General features: G+C 43.1%; 1 protein-coding gene across 1 annotated transcript in view; it reads left to right on the forward strand.

The window, feature by feature from the left end:
• jag2b (jagged canonical Notch ligand 2b) overlaps positions 1 to 22,052 on the forward strand; it is a gene marked incomplete at its 5' end in the record, with an annotated part of 56,986 nt that overhangs the window by 19,254 nt on the left and 15,680 nt on the right. The window contains 8 exons of the mRNA XM_083898823.1: positions 3,927 to 3,981; positions 8,631 to 8,888; positions 10,249 to 10,309; positions 14,588 to 14,718; positions 17,819 to 17,938; positions 18,031 to 18,144; positions 18,231 to 18,344; positions 21,729 to 21,842. Coding sequence (XP_083754949.1) covers positions 3,927 to 3,981; positions 8,631 to 8,888; positions 10,249 to 10,309; positions 14,588 to 14,718; positions 17,819 to 17,938; positions 18,031 to 18,144; positions 18,231 to 18,344; positions 21,729 to 21,842 — 967 coding nt within the window. The remainder of the gene's footprint in view (positions 1 to 3,926; positions 3,982 to 8,630; positions 8,889 to 10,248; positions 10,310 to 14,587; positions 14,719 to 17,818; positions 17,939 to 18,030; positions 18,145 to 18,230; positions 18,345 to 21,728; positions 21,843 to 22,052) is intronic.

Genomic DNA, 22,052 nt, shown 5'->3' on the forward strand with positions numbered 1-22,052 from the left:
TTTGTTCAATAGCCTGTACCCCTTCCCTCCCCCACTCCTTCTTCCCTTTATCCCCCCCCTGCCCCTCCACCTATCTCGTTGCGACCATTTGGGCAGCTGTCACTTAATCCAGCTAATCACAGACTGGGATGTTATGTGGGGAAACCCAGACTAGTCCTGGTTGGCTTTGCTCAAACCCAACACACACACTGACTTGCGGGGGCTATTTAGCGAAATGTTAACAACATGTAGGCATGCGAGCAAGCCTGGCTTGTGGGTAAACCCTTAAGGTTAGGGTCACAATATGGCCACCTGTTCTAATTGTGCTCTTTGATGAGATTTGTCTGCAACACTGCAGCTATCGTATCGTTCTTAGCCCTTAAGTCATGATCTGCCACTTGCAGTTGGTTGCAGGGACTGTCATACACCCCTCACTCGCATGCTCGGTCTGGGGCAGCCAGCCCACTCTTTTGTGGTGGTGGTGGGGGGGGGGAGGGGAGATCGGTGGAAAGGTCAGAAGCCGAGCTACATATCGTTGGGATGATCCACGTTCATGTCAAATAATCCATCTTTGAGGCCGCATCTGTTGTGAGCGTCTTTGGTTGGACGGGGTTTTGCCACCGCTTCCGGCAACGGCAGCACGAGCATCGCTCGCTCGCTGTCTGCCTCCACAACCCCCCCCCCCAACTTTACCTCTTTTATCTATAGTGTATTCCTGCTTTGTATCTCGCCGGCAGCTACAGTCTCGCGCAACCGTGCCCACCCGTCGCCCCCAAACTCTGACCCGAGCCCTTTAGCTCACCTCTGTCCCATCATCTTCTCATCCCGTCTCTTGTCACCCGTGGTCCTCCACAATAACACTCACCCTCCCCTCCCCTCTCCCCATCCCTTTCCTCCCGCCGCCACCCACAGCCAGACAAGCCTACTTAATCCCACAGCCCAGCAGCAACCAGCCTACCAGCTTGTTTGGTCCCCCAGATCAACAACACACACACACACACACACACGTGCACACAAACACGCACACATTGTCCAATCCCCATCTCTGTTAATTTCTCTCTCATGTCGTTTTTTTTCAGCGACCTCCGGTATTTTCCCGATCTGCTGTTTTTCGACCGTTATCCCCAGACCCCGCGTCCTGTCGATGACTTTACAGTAGAGGTCACGACAGTCACACTGCGGCTACTACAACTGTCAGTGGTGGTGACGTAACGAATGCTATTTAGGTCAGCTGGTTGCCTAGCAGTGGTTGGTTCCCATCTGTGTGTGTGTGTGTGTGTGGGTGTCTGTGTGTGTTTGCAGTTATGATATGATACAATGGGATTATTTCTCTTGTCACCCCATACTAATTCTGGGAATAGTGTTGAGAACATTTGATAGCATAATAGCTTTGATGACGGATTATCTGGCATTGAAATGTCCCAGTTTCTCGTCCCCAGTGTCCCCATGTATAGACGAAATGATTGATTATTTGAGAAAATAATTGGACGATTGTTTGACGAATCAAAGCTGCGGTTACAAAAATTGTCTAGGGCGAATATTAATGGCACAGCTGATCATCTACTGTAAACTGAAACTCATTAATTAAGGCTCTATATCTCTTATGTCGGTCAGCAGTTAAGTATATCTTGGTGTGAAACCAGATAATCCCCTTAGCCACTGATTTACCTCACTGTCTGACGACCGAGGACAAAGCCAAGCAGAGTTCATCTGACGTGGCTTATGTTGGCAAAGTGACCTTTCTTATAGGGCGTCGTTATCTGACTAGACTCGCTTTCCCCCCCCAAAAAAAATCAAACAAATATGGTGGGAAAATAGTCTGCCTTAATCCAGTGTTTCCTGTTTTCATACAAATTCATTTTGGGAGGTAATAGGTTCATTTAAAGTGTCCATGAAGGTAGTTATTAAGATGGTTGTTGGAGCTTAAACGCTCATGTCAGTGTCTCAGTATGATCCATTTTGCATATTTAAAGTTAAAAAAAATTCACCCGCACCAGTAAAAAACTGTTTTTGTTTGTGGGACTATTATTTTATGGATTAAAAAACATTTTTGACCCATAAACACAACCAGACTATCTCTTTTTGCCTCATGTCTTTATGCTAGGTTAAGCATAGCTTTATTTAAGCTAATCTAAGCTAACCACCCCCTGGCTCTAGCTTAATATTTAGCATACATTTAGGCATATAGCAGTTAATTTTCTAATTGAACATGGTGAAGAAAGCTAACAAGAGAATTACCCCAAAGACAAAAGCTTATGTAGCTTTAAAAATGGATTGAAAAAGTGTGAGAATCGTTGACTGATTGGATTTTTAGGTTAAGCTAACGTAAGCTAACCACCTCCTGGCTCTAGCTTCATATTTAGCATACATGTAGGCATTTGAGTGTGAGAATCATTGACTTATTTGGATTTCTGTCATGATTTGACACAATTTTAGTATGAGTTTGAGAATGAATATTTAGATTTAAATGTAGTTCTGACTGAAACTGTTGTGTTAAATGAAACCAAAACTTGTCCGTTGCACTGAATAGTTTTCTTACATTACATTCTTAAATACAGTAACATGTCAACTGTCTTTTCCTGCTTTTGTTTCCTAAAATAAAATGTACACTATAGTATCTGTCAGAAATGTTTTCATGCAATTGTATGCGTTTGTAAAGCCCAATAAACAATAGGGGGTACAATTAAATTCTTAAGTAGAACTGCGCCAAGGAAACTTCTTCATGATTATGAATATACAAAAATGATCGTGGTTCCCCTTTGAATTCCACTGATTCTGGTTCTGGCCAAGTTGCAAAACACTTTAAGATGAATGAAAATGCACAGTAGTGCAGTTTAGCACAATGGAGGAATAAAATAATTTAGAAAGAATTTGTTTTTATCTGCATCCTTTTCCTCTTAATTCCTCCAATGACGGTGCACATTCTCTACATGATGCATTCATGCCTCGACACTGCAGCCCAGGAAGCTGTGTGTGATATCTCCCTGTGCATCCTGTCCTCTGCACGTCTCAGTCCTCCTCCTCCTCCTCCTCCTCCTCCTCCTCCTCCTCCTCCTCCCACAGTTGTACTTTACCGTATCTTCCTCTCTCGTCGTCACCGACTCATTGAGTTTCATCGGCAGCGTAACTCGACCTCACTCCGGCTAACGCGGCCAAGTTGCATTACGAGACTTTGTAGTTGCAACAAAAATCGATTTTTGCATCATCATCTTGGAGCGTGTGGTTGTGGAGGAGATGCTCGACCGTGGCCTTGAACTGTTACAAACACATTTTCACCGTATTTTACTTGAATTTAGGAACAGATTCCCTTTTTTTATGTCGCCCATAGTAGACCCAGACATCATGGAATAATAATATACTGATTTTAAATGTGGCATATCATTGGAATTTGCTGATATTTATAAGAAACTTCTCTTATCATGCACAAGTCATGCGTCCTTATAGTTGATGTTAATATCCTGCCTGTGTGCAATCATTTCCTGAGATCATTTACTGTAAAAGTATTGATTTATGATTGAATTTCTTCCTATTACTCATGTCGTGGGGAACTTTCCATCAGTGTTGCTTTGCAGCAGCATCTCTGTTCCACACCACCTCGGTCTGTGGCTGAAGTGTCAGAGATGTTAGCCCGGGTGAACCCTGTCAAACCCACGCCACAGATTTGGTTTCGCTTTGCTAAGGACGTTGTTATTTTTGGCCAACGACAGAGTCTCTGGAATAAAAAGGGAATCGATCACAAAACGTGTTTTTCTTTATCCCATGGCACGCCCAGAGGCGGGCTTAACAAATATCCGCACTTTCCATTTTTAGGCGTGTCCAATTGCGTACAGAGGCATTTTCATCTACGTCCATTGGTCACATGTTAGCCAGGCTACTGAGATGCTGAAATGAAATCTTTGTATTGTACTTGACTGAAAAATATGTTTGTTTTTTGTCTTTCTCTTCAGCGGACGTACACCTTGATCGTAGAAGCCTGGGACTGGGACAACGCCACGCGCAGCAGTAAGTCCAAACATTTTATTTACAGAATATTTCAATGGTGTGACGTCCACAACCTGCAAACACGCGTAGATGGAGTTGAGCAACTTTACATTTCAAGTTCAAATTGGAGTTTTATTGCTTTATTATTGAAATTGAAGGACATATTTCAGCACCGTTCCAATAACGATACGAAATATTGTGTTTTAGATGATCATTTTTTAAAGTCGCAGTAACGGCGTTCTTTTGACGTAGTTGGACGAATCTTTGGCATTTTCTGCCCGAATTTCTTATCACTTTTGGTGAAATATCTGCAGTAATTCGGTGTTAGCCTACTGTCAATGTGGATCTATACACTTTGGGATGTTATTGGTGCTTATTTTGATTATTTTTAAGTATTTCTGACTTGGACCGTTCAATATTTCAACTTCACTCGAGCAAGTCCTATCACCTCTTGGCGATTCTTAAAGGCGCCATATGTAAGAATGTGGCCAAAAACGGTTACTACATTCAAATTCAAAATACCGAGGTCTTTTAGGTTTTCGTTTTTCTGACGTAACTGGCAACCCGTGGTTGCTCGGCAGCTGAGACTCTACTGACTGCAATGATTGGTAGACGGCGGTAGGTGGCGCCACATGCCAAAAACATGATTTCAAAACATAAACATGATTTGCAGTCTGCAAAATATATTTTTTAATGCAAATATTTTGTCTGTACTGTTGTTGTCGGCGAGTTCAGTTTGTTATATGAACATTATTCCTGAGTCTCTGTGACATATTAGGAGGATTTTATTGCCAGTTGATTTAGATTTATTACATAATGCACCTTTTAATATTTCACTTTCTTAACAATAACTTCATTCAATTTCAGCAGCTAGCAGGCTAAAAACTCTTAAGACGCTTCGTAGACGATGCAAGTTGTGGCTCTCCTTAACTATGTTGGCTCGGGCGGCGAGTGCCGACCAGCTGTATCCTGTTTTCCCTCGCTTATGTCCGCTGCGTGGACTCCCGTCTTTCCCGTCTGAGCAGTAGCTCCGTCTGGGAGGAAGAGGACCCGCTGAGGACAGAAATGTCTGCATGAGTGGATGCGGCTTTGATGTGCACGGAGACAGTGGCCATTTATTCATGACTCTCAAATTCCTTTCTGTGCATGCAAGCGTCGGCATGAATGCGTTTTATATCGCTGGACCCCGGCCGCTCTCGCTAGTCAAAACTTAGCGCTTTTGGCTTATTCATGTGAGGTCATCGCATCCTGTTTTGCCCACGACATCAAACGCCATTTCCACTTGTCCGTTCAGACAATGGAGAAGAAATAGATTCTTTTTGACATCACGGCTCTTTTATTAGCCCCCGTCGCTCGACTTGTGTCGTCTCCAGTTTGTCCAGTAATTGCGCACATTTGCAGTAATTAGTCCCGATCGCTCTGGTTGATATAAGGACTTAATGTTGCTTGTCCAGTTGGTTTCCTGCCAACACAGAAGGCCTTCAGCCAAATGTCTACAGAGGGGCAACGTAGATGTGTTGTCAAGACATAACAAACACTTATTTAACACTTACAAATGGAGGCATTTAATCCCAGATTAGAGCAAAGGAAATTCTCTCGTTCACTTCCAAAATGTTGGAGTTTTGAAAGTTAGGCATCAGATGACTTCAGCCTTAAATGTCATGAGTTTAAGAAACATAAATGCATGGAACGAATGTATAGAAGCAAGGAACTCTCACAGATTTTGGGAAATGGGACCAGCAGAGATGGAAATCTAAGAGTTGAGCTGTTTAAGACGATGTAGAATGTGATGGTAGTCGTATCAGTCTACTATAAACTGCTATTAAATAGAACGTTAATAATAGAACTGGTTCTGGTTTCAGTGAGAAGTAGAAATAAATAAATGAATAAGGATAAAAATATAAAATGCTGTAGTTTCCCTTCATCGTTCTGCATGTGTACAGCTGTGAGTGCTGCCATTTACAGTTTCCCTACTCAATCAGGTGTGGTATTTTAACCTCGGGCTACATCCGAACCACTTTTACTGTTACAGCATTAAAATCCAGCTGTGGTTCACGCCCGCCGTCCACGCGACTGACATGTTTTCAAGCCCTGAAAACAGATGTTTTTTTTTTAAAATGCCGCCGCAGCGATTTTGTCCGGACGGGCAGAAACGGAGATGTTTGCGGTTACCCTCAGTGACTAGATTATCAGCTGTATCTTTACATATATGTACATATATCCAATACCTGGTGCCCGATAAGGGCTGCAACTAATGATTATTTTACAGATCGATATTGATCATTTTCCCGAGTCATCGTTTGGTACGTGAAATGACGTTCATTGTTTCTCAAACCTGGAAATGATGATGCTTCAGTGATGTATTTGTGATATGGACCAAAGAAGCAAGAAAATGAGGGAACACTCCCGATTATCAAAAAAGTGGAGTAATAGTTTCTGCCATATGTCCGATCAATAGCTGCATCTAACGATGATTTTCGTAATCGATTGATCTGCCTATTGTTTCCCGATTAATCGTTTGGTCCATAAATTTCAGAAAATGTTCAAAAAACCTTGATCAGTGTTTTTCAAACCCGGATATAACGACGTTGTTTTGTCCACGAACCAAAATTATTCAGTTTTAATGATTTCTTTATGTGGAGCAACAATTTGAAGAAAATATTCCAATATTAGAAGCTAAAACAATCATAATTCTTGTTTTAATCATGAAAAAAAGCTTCAGACGGATTAATCGATTATCAAAATAGTTGACTTTAATCCGATCAGTTTGTTTTTTCCACTAGGGGGCAGTGTAGCAATAGCACCTGCTTAGAGTAAATGGTATAATTGTCACATAAACACCTGACACACTTCAGACCCGGTAACTGGCAGAACTTTGAAGTTCCGTAAAGTGTCCGGAGCGACTTTCGTGGACGTTTCGTCAGATCTGAAAGCAGCTGAGTGTGTGTGTGTGTGTGTATCTGTTAGCTTCTAGATTCTCCGGCCTGAGTCAGCAGCGACCTCATGTCTTGTCCTCGTGCGATGCCTCCGTCCGTCAGTGAGATTCCTCTCCTCCAGCGTCACGTCCTCCTCTCTCCCTCTCCCTCTCCCTCTCCCCTTCCCCCTGTGTCCTCAGGAAAAGCAGCAGCCCGTCTGTTTTCCTTGTGTTTATCGAGCAGGAAGTGGAGTGGACCGTTCAGCCCGGGCTCAGTGTTTAGACATGGAGGTAGCGGAGCCCGGCTCGGGGGCCTGGAGCCCATTGTTCTCTATCTGGCAACTGTTATTTCTGTTATTGTTGCTTAATTCTGTCTGACATTGTGTCAGTCCCCAGCAGAGGAAGGTGTGTGTGTGTGTGTGCATATGTGTGTGTGTGTACGTGTGTGTCCCTGCTTCCTTCGCTTCAAAAAAAAAAAAAAAAGTCCATGGTGCATTGCAGTCCAAAGAGGAAATCTCAGAGCCCCTATTTCCACAGAGATTGTTTGCCAGCCTTGATCCCACTGTGATAAAGATTGCTTTCTTTCTGGAGGCTGCAGCGAGACCCGCCGAGGCAAACAATGTTTAATGCGCGTGTTTTGGCGCGCCGGAGGCTAAATGGTAGCATCCCCTCGACATGACAGTGCACACACACACACACACACACGGGGAGATCAGAGGCAACAGCGGTGTGTGTGTGTGTGTGTGTGCGCCATCGACAAGAGAAAATGGATCAATTTGCAGACGATGAATTTCAATGGCGTACTTAAAATTCAGTGGGTACTTTCCACCCCGGACACAATGTGATCTAAAAGCGTCTGTCTGCTGCATAACAATGCACTGACAGAGGGAGGGAGTTTGCATCAGAATAAAGGAGGTTTCCCTTCTTTCTTCAGTCTCCTTGTTTCTGAGAAGTCACTTTATCAGATGACGGTGTTTTCAGAAACTTTGTGAACCGTGTCGCTGAGTGTGTGGACATGTTTCTAAGTTGGGATGCCAAAGGTGTCTCCAAAGGTTGCTCCGACTTCTTCCAACAAGGATCTTCTCCTACACTCTCCGTGGTCAAATTTCCAGATAATGTTGTAAATTAATCCACGTGAGAAGAAAGCTCTAGCTCCATTTGTCATATGTTCTTTACATTTTGAACAGCAAATTTCAGTATATTGCCAGAAAATTGGGGTCAGTGAAAACTAGACATCTTATCAGAAGACATTTTGATTTGCTCTTCATTGATTTTTTTGTGTTTTCTTTGCCAAGTTGACTTAAAAACTGCTAGGAAAACTCAAAGCTAACATTTCCTTACGAAAAAATGAATGTTTAATAGTAATATTTCGACGAATTTCCTCAAAAATTCTCTCGTAAGAAGACTAATGTGAAGAAATATACCTCATTTCTTAATTTAGGAGATTTGTTTCTGAGTTTTTGACCTGAAGTCGGGGGAAATTAGCTTAGCATAGCATTTAACACCTGTAAAAACCCACTAATAAGCAAACCAGAGTAAACAATGATAATTGGTGGTTTGTTGTTGAATAATGGCAACCTCCTGCAGGTTTGTTGTCCCTGTGTGGTTGCCGGGCAACCAACTGGGGCAAACGACTCATTAGATGCTATTATTTATTGTTGATTTTCTTAATTTTGTTTGTTAGATTCTATTTAAAAAGACTGTTTAAGGAGAATAATGCAAGTGTAAAAATACTGAGTCTTTGTCTTTGTTTCAGAAGAGGAGGAGCTGCTGATCGAGCGCAGCGCTCACACCGGCATGATCAACCCCGGCGACCCCTGGCAGACCATCCTGTACGACGGCCCCGTGGCTCAGCTCGTCTATCGCATCCGCGTGCGCTGCGACGACAACTACTACGGCAACAAGTGCAACAAGCTGTGCGTCCCCCGCGACGACTACTTCGGCCACTTTCGCTGCGAGCCGTCGGGGGCTCAGGTGTGTCTGGACGGCTGGATGGGAGCCGACTGCCGCACAGGTGAGTCATAGACGTACTTTGGTGCCCATGAAGAGAGGCTTCATCGTTGTGGTTCTTAATCATCAGTTTGTGAAATCAGATCAAATCAAAGCTGCAGTGATTCATCTATTAGCTGATAGCAGATTCATTTTGCAGCTGTTTGATCAAATATTTGCTGCTTCCAGCTTCTTAAATGTGACAAAATTGATTCATTTCTGTGTTAAAGTGATAATGGACGATCTATATAGCTAATAATATAGCTAATGGCTAATATATATAGTAGATGCTGACATGGCATATGAAACTTACTTCAGAATATTCAAGAAATTGTCCAATTTAACAATATAATGGAAGAATAAAGGTATAGATAATGTATGGATCACAAGAAGAAAACTACCATATATACAGTAATGTTATGAGGATGTGAGAGGGAATTCTATATTTAGTTATTATATAACAATAAAAATCATATGATGATTCACATTATATGAATATTTGTTATCAATTTGTCTTTATTTTTTATGTTTTTTTCCTTATTTAACATTAAAAATAATGGAACATTTTCTGACATACGTCCACCTACAGCTCTGAAACATATAAAAGAATATAACGATTCATGAATATATGCACAAAAAAAAAATTCCATTAATCCAAACAGTTGTCTCTAGATCCATGGATTAATTATCTCATTACCATAGGATAACGAAAAGGGAGAATTTGATCAATATATCCTCAGTGAATATATCTTATTTGAACATAAACAACCTTTAATTCAAATTTGCGTATAACTTGACAAAAGACAACGGAACAACGGAACAACATCAAATTACTCTGGTAAGTTTCCATTAGGGAGCAACATTTGAATATTGCTGGATTAATCAAACATTTGGATATTCTACCGTCTGGCGTATGAGAGCTAATGAAAATAATGCAGGGTCCACAGTATGTTGAGCTCAGAGATGCATTCAAGATGTCCTTTTACCTCTGTAAGTTTTGGAGACGTCGTGATGGACGTTCAGATCTGTTCATGTTAGTGTTGGGGTCGTGTCTGTGGGTGGTGCTGTAGAGAGAGAGTGTGTGTGTGTGTGTGTGTGTGTGTGTGTGTGGGGGGCCTCAATAAATCGCCACACTGACCTTAGAAGTGGAAGGGTGAACGGGGGGGTTAGTGTCGTAGATGCAGGCTGTAAAGTCGTCCCTTCTTCACCCCTCTGTCCTCAGCCATGAATTCTCACGTCTTGTTGCACTTGTTAGAAAGATGAGCTTCTGCTCCTCCCACTTTACCAATGTCGTCTCCTCCTCCTCTTTTTAAGAGAGAGGGTTATAATAAAATATGTCTAAATCTCTGTTTTCTTCTTCTTCTTTCTCTTTTTTTCCCCCCCAGCGATCTGCAAACAAGGATGCAACCTGTTACACGGCGGCTGCTCTTCCCCAGGGGAATGCAAGTAAGACGAGCACAGATCTCTCTCTGTCTCTTTTTCATGCAGATGAACCCGACCGTTTTAATGTGCTGCTTTTATCAAGATTAAAGGTCTGGAGTGTAACATTTAGGAGGGTTCGCTGGGAGGCAGTGAACGCACCACGACACAGCAGTAGCATATATTTGGTTTCTGTAGCTTTTAGAATAAGCCTTTAAGCTGCCATGTTTCTATGGCAGCCCGAGTGGACATGGGTTTTGTGTTTTGAAGCAGAAGCGTGGTACAAAAAGAAGAATAGTTTATCCTACATAAACCAGACGTCTACGCCAATGAAGAGGAGGAAGGAAAATTAGGAAAATCCTTTTCTGGCATGCAAAGGCTACCGTTTTCCGTTGCATTCTGCAGTCTCACCATTAGGTGTCACTAATTCTTACACACTGGACCTTTTTGGAGCAGAAAGCCAATGTTTTCTTATGGTCCAACATGACCCCAATGCACTTTTTTCCAGATACGTAAAGATAAGAATTTCACAGACATTATATGAACAAGCACACAGTGGAATTGCAGGATAAATTAAAAAAATAGAACCATACAAAAGAGGATATGAAAGCCAAGAACAGTTATTAATCTATTCATCTTCTTATTTCGTGACAACATGGCTTATTTTCTAGTGTTGAGAGGTGAATCTACTGGTCATGAAGTAAATTTAAGTCGTCACAGGAAAGATTTTTGTTATCCTGAGTTGTCACATTTATTTATTTATAAGATGATTATATTAGTGCTGGGCACCATAAAAAGAAGCGCATGGCGTCATGTTTACGTGCCGCGGAACCGGAAGTCCAGGCACCATTTACCAGTTAGCTTTATTAAACGAAAAGAGCAGAGCTACAAATAACCAGCGTACCTGTGTACTGCGTATGTGTTTAGAGACTAATTTTAACGTTCGAGAGTCACGTAAACATGAAGTCGCGCACGTCTTTTTCCGGTCCGTCGACATTGAAACGCGTCACGCGCTAACGTGCGTTAGCGTTGACGCCGTTACCCGCAGTTCCCAGCACTAGATTATATCCTTGATTATGAGGTAAGAGAATGAAGACATCTTTTATCGACCATGGCCGCACATTTTGCTTGTATGCTCAGGTTAATGCGCGTAAGTGCACAACACATTTCCATGACGACTGACCGGAAAAAGACGCAAATGACGTCATGTTTACGTGCCGCGACACCGGAGTCCAGGCTCCGTTTACCTCCGTTAGCTGCATTAGCTCCTTTTAGCGCCGGTTAGCGCGCCTACAGTGAAACTGGAGCGGTTTGTTTATTAAGCGAAAAGAGCAAGCGCTACAAATAACCAGCGTACCTGTGTACTGCGTATGTGTGCCTCTGTTTTTAAAGTTTAGCGTTACCTTAGAGACTCATTTTAACAATCGGGAGTCACGTGAACATGACGTCATGCGCGTCTTAACGCCGTTAAACGCTGCTGACGCGTTCGCGTTTGACATATATATATTTATATAGTGATGCAAACCAGAAATACCTCCACTTTTTTTATCCTCCGCTGTAATAAATGTGCCTGCATGTTGGTGCAGCCCAGCAGTTTCACCACACTGTGGCCACGCCTGTTGCCGTGCGTCTCCGTCTGTTTCTGCGCCATCGCACGTAGCGTTACTTAAAGTGTGTTTGTTTTAGAAAATTGGCTTCGGTTAACGACTAGAAGGTGAAGCTGCAGAGGGGTCGAGGTTTGATGAAGCCGACGTTGTGATCTTAAACTGGCTGCTCGAATGATTCATTGAACTGGAGGCACCTCCGCCTGTCGGAGCCTGCTGTGTTGTGTGTGTGTGTGTGTGTGTGTGCCAGCCTCTCTTTCCCACTAAATCTACACCTCACTTCAAAAGATAAGGTCAACGCCAACGTCTGTCTTCTTGTATTTTTAGCCGCCCCCCAAAAACAATCCTCCGCAGAATACCAAGCATCTCACAGCGGCGTGGAAACTGACTTGGTGAATTTGACCAGTGTAAACGTGCTGGGAATGGTCATCATGATCCTTCTCCATCCGCATTGCGGTCCCCGTCAGAGGGCAGGGGGGCCGGGGGGGCCGGGGGGCCGGGGGGGCCGGGGGGAGGAAATGAATATCCCACTGTGTCACTGTACGTTTCCCCAAAGTGGAAACGAGAGGTAGATAAAGTGGCGTGGAACAGCCTCGTTGCTCTACGATTTCAGGATGTGGTGCATCCCGTCGTCATTCGTGACCCCCTCCCACCTGCCGGATGCAAAGAGACACTCGCCTCCCAGTGTCGGGAGGAAGGTTTTGGCCCGGGAGGCCCGAGGAATAGCGGGGGAACGACCGGCTTTTAGGAAACCGCTCCGCATTTCTTGCTCTGCCTCGATCGGCAGGCTGCATCCTCACTCCAGTTGGCGGCGGAGAGGAAAAGCGGCTTATTCTTGAAGAAATGTCAAGTTCCAGCCGACGGGGAAAAGTGGCGTGAACGGAGCCGAGGCAGCAAAGACTCCTTCCTGCACTGGCATGAATTTAATGAAGCTTCAGGTCACAGACAAAAAGAGCTGGCATGAAATCACCTGCCATCCCCTCGCGGTTTTATGGGCTCTGTCACGTTCGCCGCTGGCTTTTAAGAAAACACAAAAGCATCTATGTTGTCGCAAACGTGCATCCAAGTGTTTTTATTAGCGCACGTTCGACTTGTTCTGGCGTATTTTTGTCCGTGTCCAGAGAAATCACTGCTCGAGCGCCAGGATGCTGGAATTCACATCAAAAGGAGCTCCGTGCCTCTACCTGCGAGGCGTTTTTTTCTGAGCAATCACGATATCCTTTGCAATCTCCAACCCCCTCCTCCCCCGCAGTACGACTCCTCCACGCTTTAAAAGGCCGTTTCCTTTCCAAAGTTTCCTGTTAGTGTTGTTGCCACATCGCTGGCAGAGTGTCTGAAGCTAATCACATACAGTCGGCAGAGGCATGACAGGTATTCCCCCGCCAAGCCCCGCAGCCTTTAGAATGGCAGCGATTTCTGAAAAGGCCGCCGCCGCCGCCGTCGTCCTCTCTCTCGCTTTCGCAGCGGCGGCAGCGGTGCCGTCTGCAGGAGACTCAAAAATAGAAGTCAATTGACAAGACAGCTGGCCCGACGACACCGCGCGGCCCTGGAATAGCCGATGTTGCTGTCGTGAAGCTGCAGGCGGTGTGTGTGTACGCGCTGTCGTCTACAGACCCCAACCCTTCAAACCCTTCAAACCCTTCCCCAGCCCCAGACACCGGCCCGAGCACGGGAGCCGCTGGAAGTATTCTTAACCCCTCCTGCCCTGGAATGTCACCCTCCACCGAGATTAGTCGGCAGGAGGTCTTTTCTTTGGGATGTGTTTGACGGTGGGAGCAGGTAGAACAATGGGTGCAGGATGCATTCAAGGTCCCTTTCTGACATTTTGTACCTCCTGAATTCGGGATATTAGAGAAAACAAATCTTTCAACGCCTATGACGACCTTATTTAAGGTGGCGGCAAATATGTATTAGTAAATGGACTTCTCGCAGATTAACACGCTTTAGGTGTCACATATGGGCAACATAAGGCTCTGGGCCCAGATCTGGCCCACAAACTGGTTTTATCCGGCCCGCGACAGATAAAACTCACGGATAATATCGAGTTGACTCTTGCTCAGTGGATCAATGTTGTGATATTTGCATGAGAAACAGCCTCAGAAACAGAAAAGTTGCCTCTTTATTATTTCCTTTAAAACCTTTGATTTGTGGCCCTTCGCTTGCTCCATTTATGTGGGGGGGAAAAAGTGTCCAATTAACCTAATCTGCATGTTTTGGGACATAAACTCAAACTCAGTGACCTCCTTGCTGTGAGGCAGCAGTGATAGTCACTACCACACCATGTGACCCCAATGAAAACATCACCATATTTATTGTTTCCAACATGCATGAATTATATTTTCAGTGATTTCCATGATGATGCACTTGAAGCAAACGGGATAAGATCAAACTTGTTACCTTTGTTGAAGCATAGTTTGTGTTTTTCCTCAAGATAATTAACGTAATGCAACTATAACAAAATAGTCTTTTGCAGTAGATTCAGTAAAGACCTTTTAAGCCTTTAAAACATGAATCCAGGGAAATAAATACATCATTATCATGCGACACCAGTCTTTCCTGACTCTTTGTTACTGAGTAAAATACTGATGGGAAGAAGTCGACCGAACGATGACGTGGCGAGCAAAGAGTGCAATGTTTCTCTCGAGATTCGAAGAACACGCGATGATTAATGTCGTTGTTTTGGCGTGTTTGTGTTTGACAGGTGTAACTACGGCTGGCAGGGCCAATTCTGTGATGAATGCCTTCTCTACCCTGGCTGCGTCCACGGCACCTGCAGCCTGCCGTGGCAGTGCAACTGCGAGAGGAACTGGGGAGGCCTGCTGTGTGATAAAGGTACGTCAGGTTCATCTCCTCACACACACACACACACGAATCCTCGCTGTCACGCCGTACGTTCCCCTGCAGCTACTGTTGCCTCAGTTTGACGAGTCGTGTATACAAGCCAAAACTCTCTAACCATGATCGGACAAGTTCATATAAGTCTCTCAATTAGAACAATAACAAAAGACGTAGTTGTTGGTGTCACGGTCTCGTCTGTAAATGGAATACTGATCAAACTACGCAACTAAGAATCTACTCCGTTAACTAGCGGCTAACTAGCGCCTATCTACGTGTCAGTAGCATCAGACGAGATCTCATTCAGTAGATGGTAAAACCATGGATTTAAGCATTAATTGAACTTCCTGGAACCACCATCTTTACTCCAAAGGGATTTCCTTCCATTTATGATCATGTTAACCCTTTAAGGTACAACTCAACCTTTTGGTCGAGCACACTTTAAGTCACTGTATCTCATTGAAAAATGCATCAAGCTGAACTCACTAACGCTAAATTAATGTGACTTGTTCTGAATGTTGTACTTTATGAATTATGCAAACCAGGTTTATTATGAACAGACGTCTCAACCGTTTGGTAGAGGCTTGTATTTGTAATACTGTAGGGTCTAATTTAAAAAAATATATCTATTGATTGTCGTTTTTGTTATCGTAAGTAAATAAAATAATAATAATAATTTTTTCCTTTGCTTTTTTCTTGGTGTGTACCTTAAAGGGTTATTGGAGGTCAGAGGTCAGATTTTAAAACAATTGCTGGACCTTCAGAGCAACACAGATCAACATATTTTATTTTGAAAATAAGGTCTTACGAAATGGGGAGTTCTGCACTGAAAGACAGAGGGAAAAAGATTGAGAATCCGATTGAATCGTGACATTAAAATGAGAATTTTGAAAAATCGTGACACCCCACACACACAACCCCCCGTCGGGAAGCAGTGTAGGGTCAGGGGAGTCGTCTATAAATTGCTATATATTGCTTTTCTCGTAGGTTTTTTAAACCTTAGGTTTGCGTATCGCAATATTTTCTTCCATTTTTGACATATTTGACACCATAATATTTAGAATTTTGGGGCACAACCAAAATATGTGGCCATGGTTAGCATCCAAAAGCTCATGTGATCTAGATTGCTTGCTTTTTAACAAGTGGTGGGAGCATTTATGTCTTTGAAAAGGTAAGTTAAGTATCTGTAGGAATACAATGGTCCATAGTCGGTCTGACGTTTTGTTTTATTTTATATAAGAAACAAATTAAATGGAGTAGATTTCCCATTTTGGATTGTATTCTCCGAAAGAAAAGCAGAGTAAATGAGAAACGCTTACACTTCAAATTCGCTCGGCTCCATTTGTGATATCGCTTTACACGACTTCAAAGCGTCATTGAAACTACCCGAGTTTCCTCCACGTTCTCTGTGTGAAGAGCAGCAGCTTGGATAGTTTTACCGCCCCGCGTGAATCCGAGCGGCGGCAGCGACACGCGATCCTCGCTGGCCCTTCGTCACTGGAGGCTCTTCAGCCGATGAGAAACGGCTCCTGAGATCCCGAGTGGAGACGGATCCCTGCTCATTTATTTACCAGCGCCTTTTTTAGGACAGGGGTCTCGGACGCTAACGACCTGCCAGCCAATCGGCATCTGGTCTGGTGAAGAGGGGGGGGGGGGCGGGTCTGGAGTGGAACGAAGTGGAAATTGATATTTATGAGGATGGAGGACTGAATTTCAAAGTAAAAGTGTTCATTTTGAAATAGAATGATGTATACTACTCAATAAAAAAAAACATATTTGTGATGCCAAATAAACTAAAATTATCAAAAAAGAGATGATAAATAATCAAATAAAAATAAGTGTAAATATAAATAATATAAGGTTGAATGTGGTACATTTCTAAATTTGATAATTACAGCCAAATGTCTTAGTTTTATAACTAGGGCTGCAACTAAAATGTCAGAAAATGTCGATCAAACCTGGAAATGATAATGACTTTTTCATTTTTAAAGATTTTTTGTCATATGGAGCAAAGAAACTTGCAAATACTCACATTTAAGAAGGTGAAAGATCTGTTTGATGTAGTAATTGATAAATAAGTCCTAATTATAACATGAAATTATGCGGGTGGGCCACATGAAATCGATTTGGGGCCCGTATGTTGCCCTCAAGCCGTGACTTTGAGACCTCTGCTTTGGAGCCAAAGCTCAGTTTGTACAGATAAAGATGATAAAGTACAAACGATACAGTAGATACTGATGTTTCTTAGCATTCCAAACTAAATATATATTCATACATTCAAGTCCAGCTGCTTCCTGAAGGGAAGAACTGGTCCGACCAATCGTCTGAATCGTGTAAATGCAGCACAGCGATGAAGCCTCCGCTGCAGTGTGGAGCCGAGCGGCAGAGTGCTCGAGAAAACACTCTGCTCTTCCTGTTAAAGTTGACAGCTGGCGTTTTTTCCCGAGGCGAAGCGAAGAAGACGCTGACGAGCTTCCTGGGAATCTCCAGCGCCGAGCGGAATAAACGGGCGAAGGAACGAGCAAAAGGAGCCGTCTCTCTCTTACAGGCTGGGTCCAATTAGCAGAGTCTGAAGGTTGTAAAGTGCTCGCGTGGACGAAATTCTTCCTTATTTCTTAGTTCCTAAGGAACTGTGATGACACTTAAAAAAGAGCGAAACGGCAAAATACAAGTGTTTGTTTTTCAATTTTGGACTAAAAATAGTCTTTTTGTAGTATACTTCCTACAATTTTATCCCTCTGACAGTTTCAAATTAAAAGTACACTGCATATTTATTGATCTTGGTTTAGACGTTTGCCATCGTTAATGCTGCGTTTATTGACAGTCAATTAGTCTGTCAAATATGTTTGGGATTATTTAATTCATTGTCTAACCCCAAAACTGTCAACCTCCTCAAATATTTTGTCCATAAATCAAAGAAACTCAAGTTTTTTGGTTTCTTTGTTTTAGAGAAGCAAAGAAACTGTAAATATTCATATGTAAGAAGCTCAAACTGATTTATCATCTATCAAAATAGTTCAGAATTGATTAATAATCATGTAGCAGTTGAACCCTGATCAACGTCCTTCTAAACGCACCTTTCTCTCTCTTTCTCCAGATCTGAATTACTGCGGTCGCCACCAGCCGTGCGTCAACGGCGGCACCTGCATGAACACCGAACCGGACGAGTACGACTGCGTGTGTCCGCAGGGCTACTCCGGCAAGACCTGTGAGATCGGTGAGACGCGATACGTTCTTAGCGCGGCAAAATTAATGAGGGAAAAAAGGAAAATTTTAGTCAATTTGGACTTTTCTACCCTTTTCCGTTAGCCGAACACGCCTGTGAGTCCAATCCCTGCGCCAACGGCGCCACCTGCAACGAGCTTCCTGCAGGGTTCGAGTGCCAGTGTCTGCCGGGCTGGGAGGGTCCGACCTGCGCCAAGAGTGAGTGTCTTTCAGGGGCTTTTTAAAAAAAAATTCCAAAAATTACCCGCGTTGGGAGGCTAAGTTTTATGTGTGTTTTTCACCAGATCTGGACGAGTGTGCGTCCAGTCCCTGCGCTCGGGGAGGAACCTGCATTGACAAGGAGGGCGGCTTCGAGTGTGTGTGTCCACCACAGTGGGAGGGGAAGACCTGCCAGATTGGTGAGTTTGTCAGACAAACATGTAAGCCTACATAAACAAGTATATATTTAAGAAGATGACGGGTGTAATTAACCGGTAGAGCTTTGGACGTCACAGACTACTGAGTTCTGCACAAATGAACAGTGCTAATGCCAGTTTCCAGCCACCAGAGTTCACTGCTCACTTTAAATCAAGATGGAGATTGAGTAATATATCGCATTATTTGACATAAATACAGTACGTCTAATCCGTATGAGTGTGGAAACGAGCAGAGTGGACATTTGAGACCTCCCGTAATCTGACATCTTCGTCTTCCCTCCTCATCCTACCCCTGGAGAACGCTAACAATCACAATAAAACATTTCAAATAAAACATAGATGTTTAAATTAGTTATTCCCATTTATTCACAGGTTTAAATTAGATTTACTAGTAGGAATTAGTTAAATTGATATCCACTCTCAGGTTGGATCCTGATTGGCATAAATGGGAAGTCTAAGACTTGGATAAACACGCTAATCCAATTTTTTCAATGTTATGATGCACACTCATCCTCTGGATGTTAGCATAGCCATTAGCCTCTTTGTTAGTATTAACGTGTGTAGAAACCCTTACTTAAAAAAAATAAAAAATTAATAATCTGACATCTTCGTCTTCCTCCATCATCCTACTCCGGAGAACGCTAACAATCACAATAAAACATTGAAAATATACAAGACATTTAAGTTAGTTAGCATTAGATTCTGGACCTGATAGGAAGTGATCACTTGCCTGTGCGTGACTATCACTCCTTCTGTGCTTCTTTTATGTTTTATGACAACAATGTGGCTTTATACCGCAGAATATGCGATTAGCTCAAGTAGCCGTTGCAGCTAGGCTAACTGCTAGGCCAGGATAGCAAACCATATGCGACTATATACGTGTAGACATTAATGAAGTTAGCGAGAGAGTTGCTAAAAGACGGTGAGGGCTTTGATGTTCATATCCTGCCGTCTTTCGGCAAATTTTCTCTCCTTTGTTTATCCTTGACTGTTTTGGTTTTTGAAATGCTGTTTTATTTTGATATTATGGGCATTGTTGTGTCAGACTTGACTGTATTTACTCAAAAAATGGTTGAATTTGCATTTAGTATCAGGTAGGTTGTAATTTGCCAATGAAAATGAACGTCTACATTGAGATGTGTGCCTTTAGTCGATCAATATTTTTGTTATTAGGTCGTCTGAAATGAGCAGATTAGACTCTTCTCTTTTCGATTTCTTAAACGGATAAACTTCCTCTGAGGCACAGCGGACAGTACTCACTGTCCTTTAACTGTGTTTCAGGATTAAAAAACACTGTCCTGAGCCCCATGGCGAGGACACTCCATTTTTCAATATCCTGCTGCCACGGCTCAGTGTGTGTGTGTGTGTGTGTGTGTGTGTTTTTTTTTTCTTCTCAATGACTTTTACGAGCTACTAGCGCGTCTATATCCGGCTGTTTGTTTGTCGCCAGCGGTGGCACTTGTTCCAATATCGCTCACATCCCAGCAGGGTGGACGTGACCTGCATGCATTCAGGAAATGGATTACGACCGGTAAACAACGCTGGCGTGTGCGTGTGTGTGTGTGTGTGTGGGTGGGCGTGTTTGGTTGGCAGGCGCGTGTGTGTGTGTGTGTGTGTGTGAGTGAGTGGGGTGATAGGAAAGAGATCCCAGGAGTGCAGTGTCATCTTACCAGCTCAGATCTCAGTTTACAGGCAGCTAGTGGCCTCCTGTCTTACCTGAGCGTGGTTACTGTGCGTGTGTGTGTGTGAGTGTGTGTGTGGAGTGTTGGGTTTCACAGAGAAGACAGGTGTGTGTGTGTGTGTGTGTGAGTGAACACAGCAGGACTCCCTGTGGAGCCACAAGCCTCCTCCTCCTCCTCCCTTTCCCCCCAAACCCTTTGAATATTTGAGCAGCAGTGCTTTCCCTTCAGCTCGCTCCACATTTTATTCCCTTTTTTTTTTCAAATACAAAAGCTGCAGAATTTAACTGCAGAGCCGCGGCGACAAGGTCGTTCACGCTTCGCTCTCTTCGTTCATTACCCGCGTCGCGCTTGCCGCCGCCGCCGCTCGCCGAGGCCGATGCTCGTTCGTTTCTCTTTGCCGGAAAATCGTCACGTGATTTGAGGAAAGGGGATACGCTGTGTGGAAGATCAGTCAGGAAGTGAGCGTGGGTGTTTCTGCAGAAGTCTTGAAGATGAAAACAAATTCCCCAGAGTTTTCGTTCCAAATCCAAACATGTTTTGTTTAAAAAAAACCAAATAAAAAAAAACCCACAGCTTTTGTGCAAATTTAATTTACCATGAATTCTAACAACACGTAGCTTTTGTTTAGTACAATTTAAGTTTATTCTAGCATTGATTTACACATATTTTACGCATAAATCAAGAGTACAATTTTGTTTATCTATATCGTGTTATATGCAGAATTTATTTTATGCATTGTGTTTCATGATACATCGAAATATCCAGCACTACTCAGCAGCACCAGAATTATTTTATTAGTAAGAACTACATACATAATTTGACATATTTTGTGGATCGTGGACATTTAAAAAGCTTTTCTGAGGGAGTTCTAATAGATCATTTTATATTTGTATACATGTATATAGCTGCACATGTAGAAATTGCTAGATAAAATGGTCCAAACTTGGGTTACTTTACCAGTGAGAATGTGTTAAATTGATATCCACTCTCAGGTTGGTTCCTGATAGGCATAAATGGGAATATAAAACGTGGATAAACAGGCTAATCCCATTATCTGCTTTAGTTTAGCTAGCAAAACACAATTTTGAGCCCATTTTGAGCCCTCTGGCTCTTAGCATAGCCATTAGCCTATTTGCTGGTATTAACATGTGTAGAAACCCTTACTTTTTAAAATAAAAATATTGGGGCAGCGCTCTATTTTAGCTAGCAACGCACCGTTTTGAGCCCAGTGTTATGATGCACACTCATCCTCTGGTTGTTAGCTAGTCATTAGCCCATTTGTTAGCATTACCGTGTGTACCAACCCTTACTTTTTAAGAATTGGAGCAGGCCTTAATGTAATTTAATTTTTATCAGTCAGAACATCTACTGTAAACAATCGATTTAACGAGAAACTGAAGTAAAAGATGGAAAACAGTAACGACTGTAGCATTAGCGCGAAGCTAAGTGTTTTGTTCCGCTGACTCGTGCCCTTTTGTGACGTTAATGGCTTCACCCGGGTTTAAACCTCCCACGTATTCACGCTAATTTTATTAAGAAAGAGTCTTTAGTGTAGGATTTTTATCCATGCTTTTGTTTTTGTGTTGCTGGGGGTTTCTCTGGGCTCAATCTCTGTCTTTTCTTTGTTTGGTTGTGGTTTTTATTGACGTACTGGGTCTCCTCTCTCCACCTCCTGCCTTCACAGATGCGAATGAGTGCGCAGAAAATCCCTGCGCGAACGCTTTCTCTTGCAAAAACTTGATTGGCGGATATCACTGCAACTGTTTTCGGGGATGGTCTGGACAAAAGTGTGACATCAGTCAGTATTTCCATCGCTCTAAAACGTCTCTCATCCTCTGTCCTCTGGCGACTTTCAGCCACCTCTCACTCACTTCCTGGACACACAGCTCCGGTGTGTTTGTAGCCTCACTTTCTCCACATGTGGTAACCCGTTCCTCTCTTGTCTCGGCAAACCGAAGCTTCCGGCTCTTCCATCGTGACTGAACTTGCATGCCCAGTTTCCTCTCTC

The sequence above is a fragment of the Microchirus variegatus genome (genome assembly GCF_963457635.1).
Source record: "Microchirus variegatus genome assembly, chromosome: 12".
Taxonomy (NCBI): Eukaryota; Metazoa; Chordata; class Actinopteri; order Pleuronectiformes; family Soleidae; genus Microchirus; species Microchirus variegatus.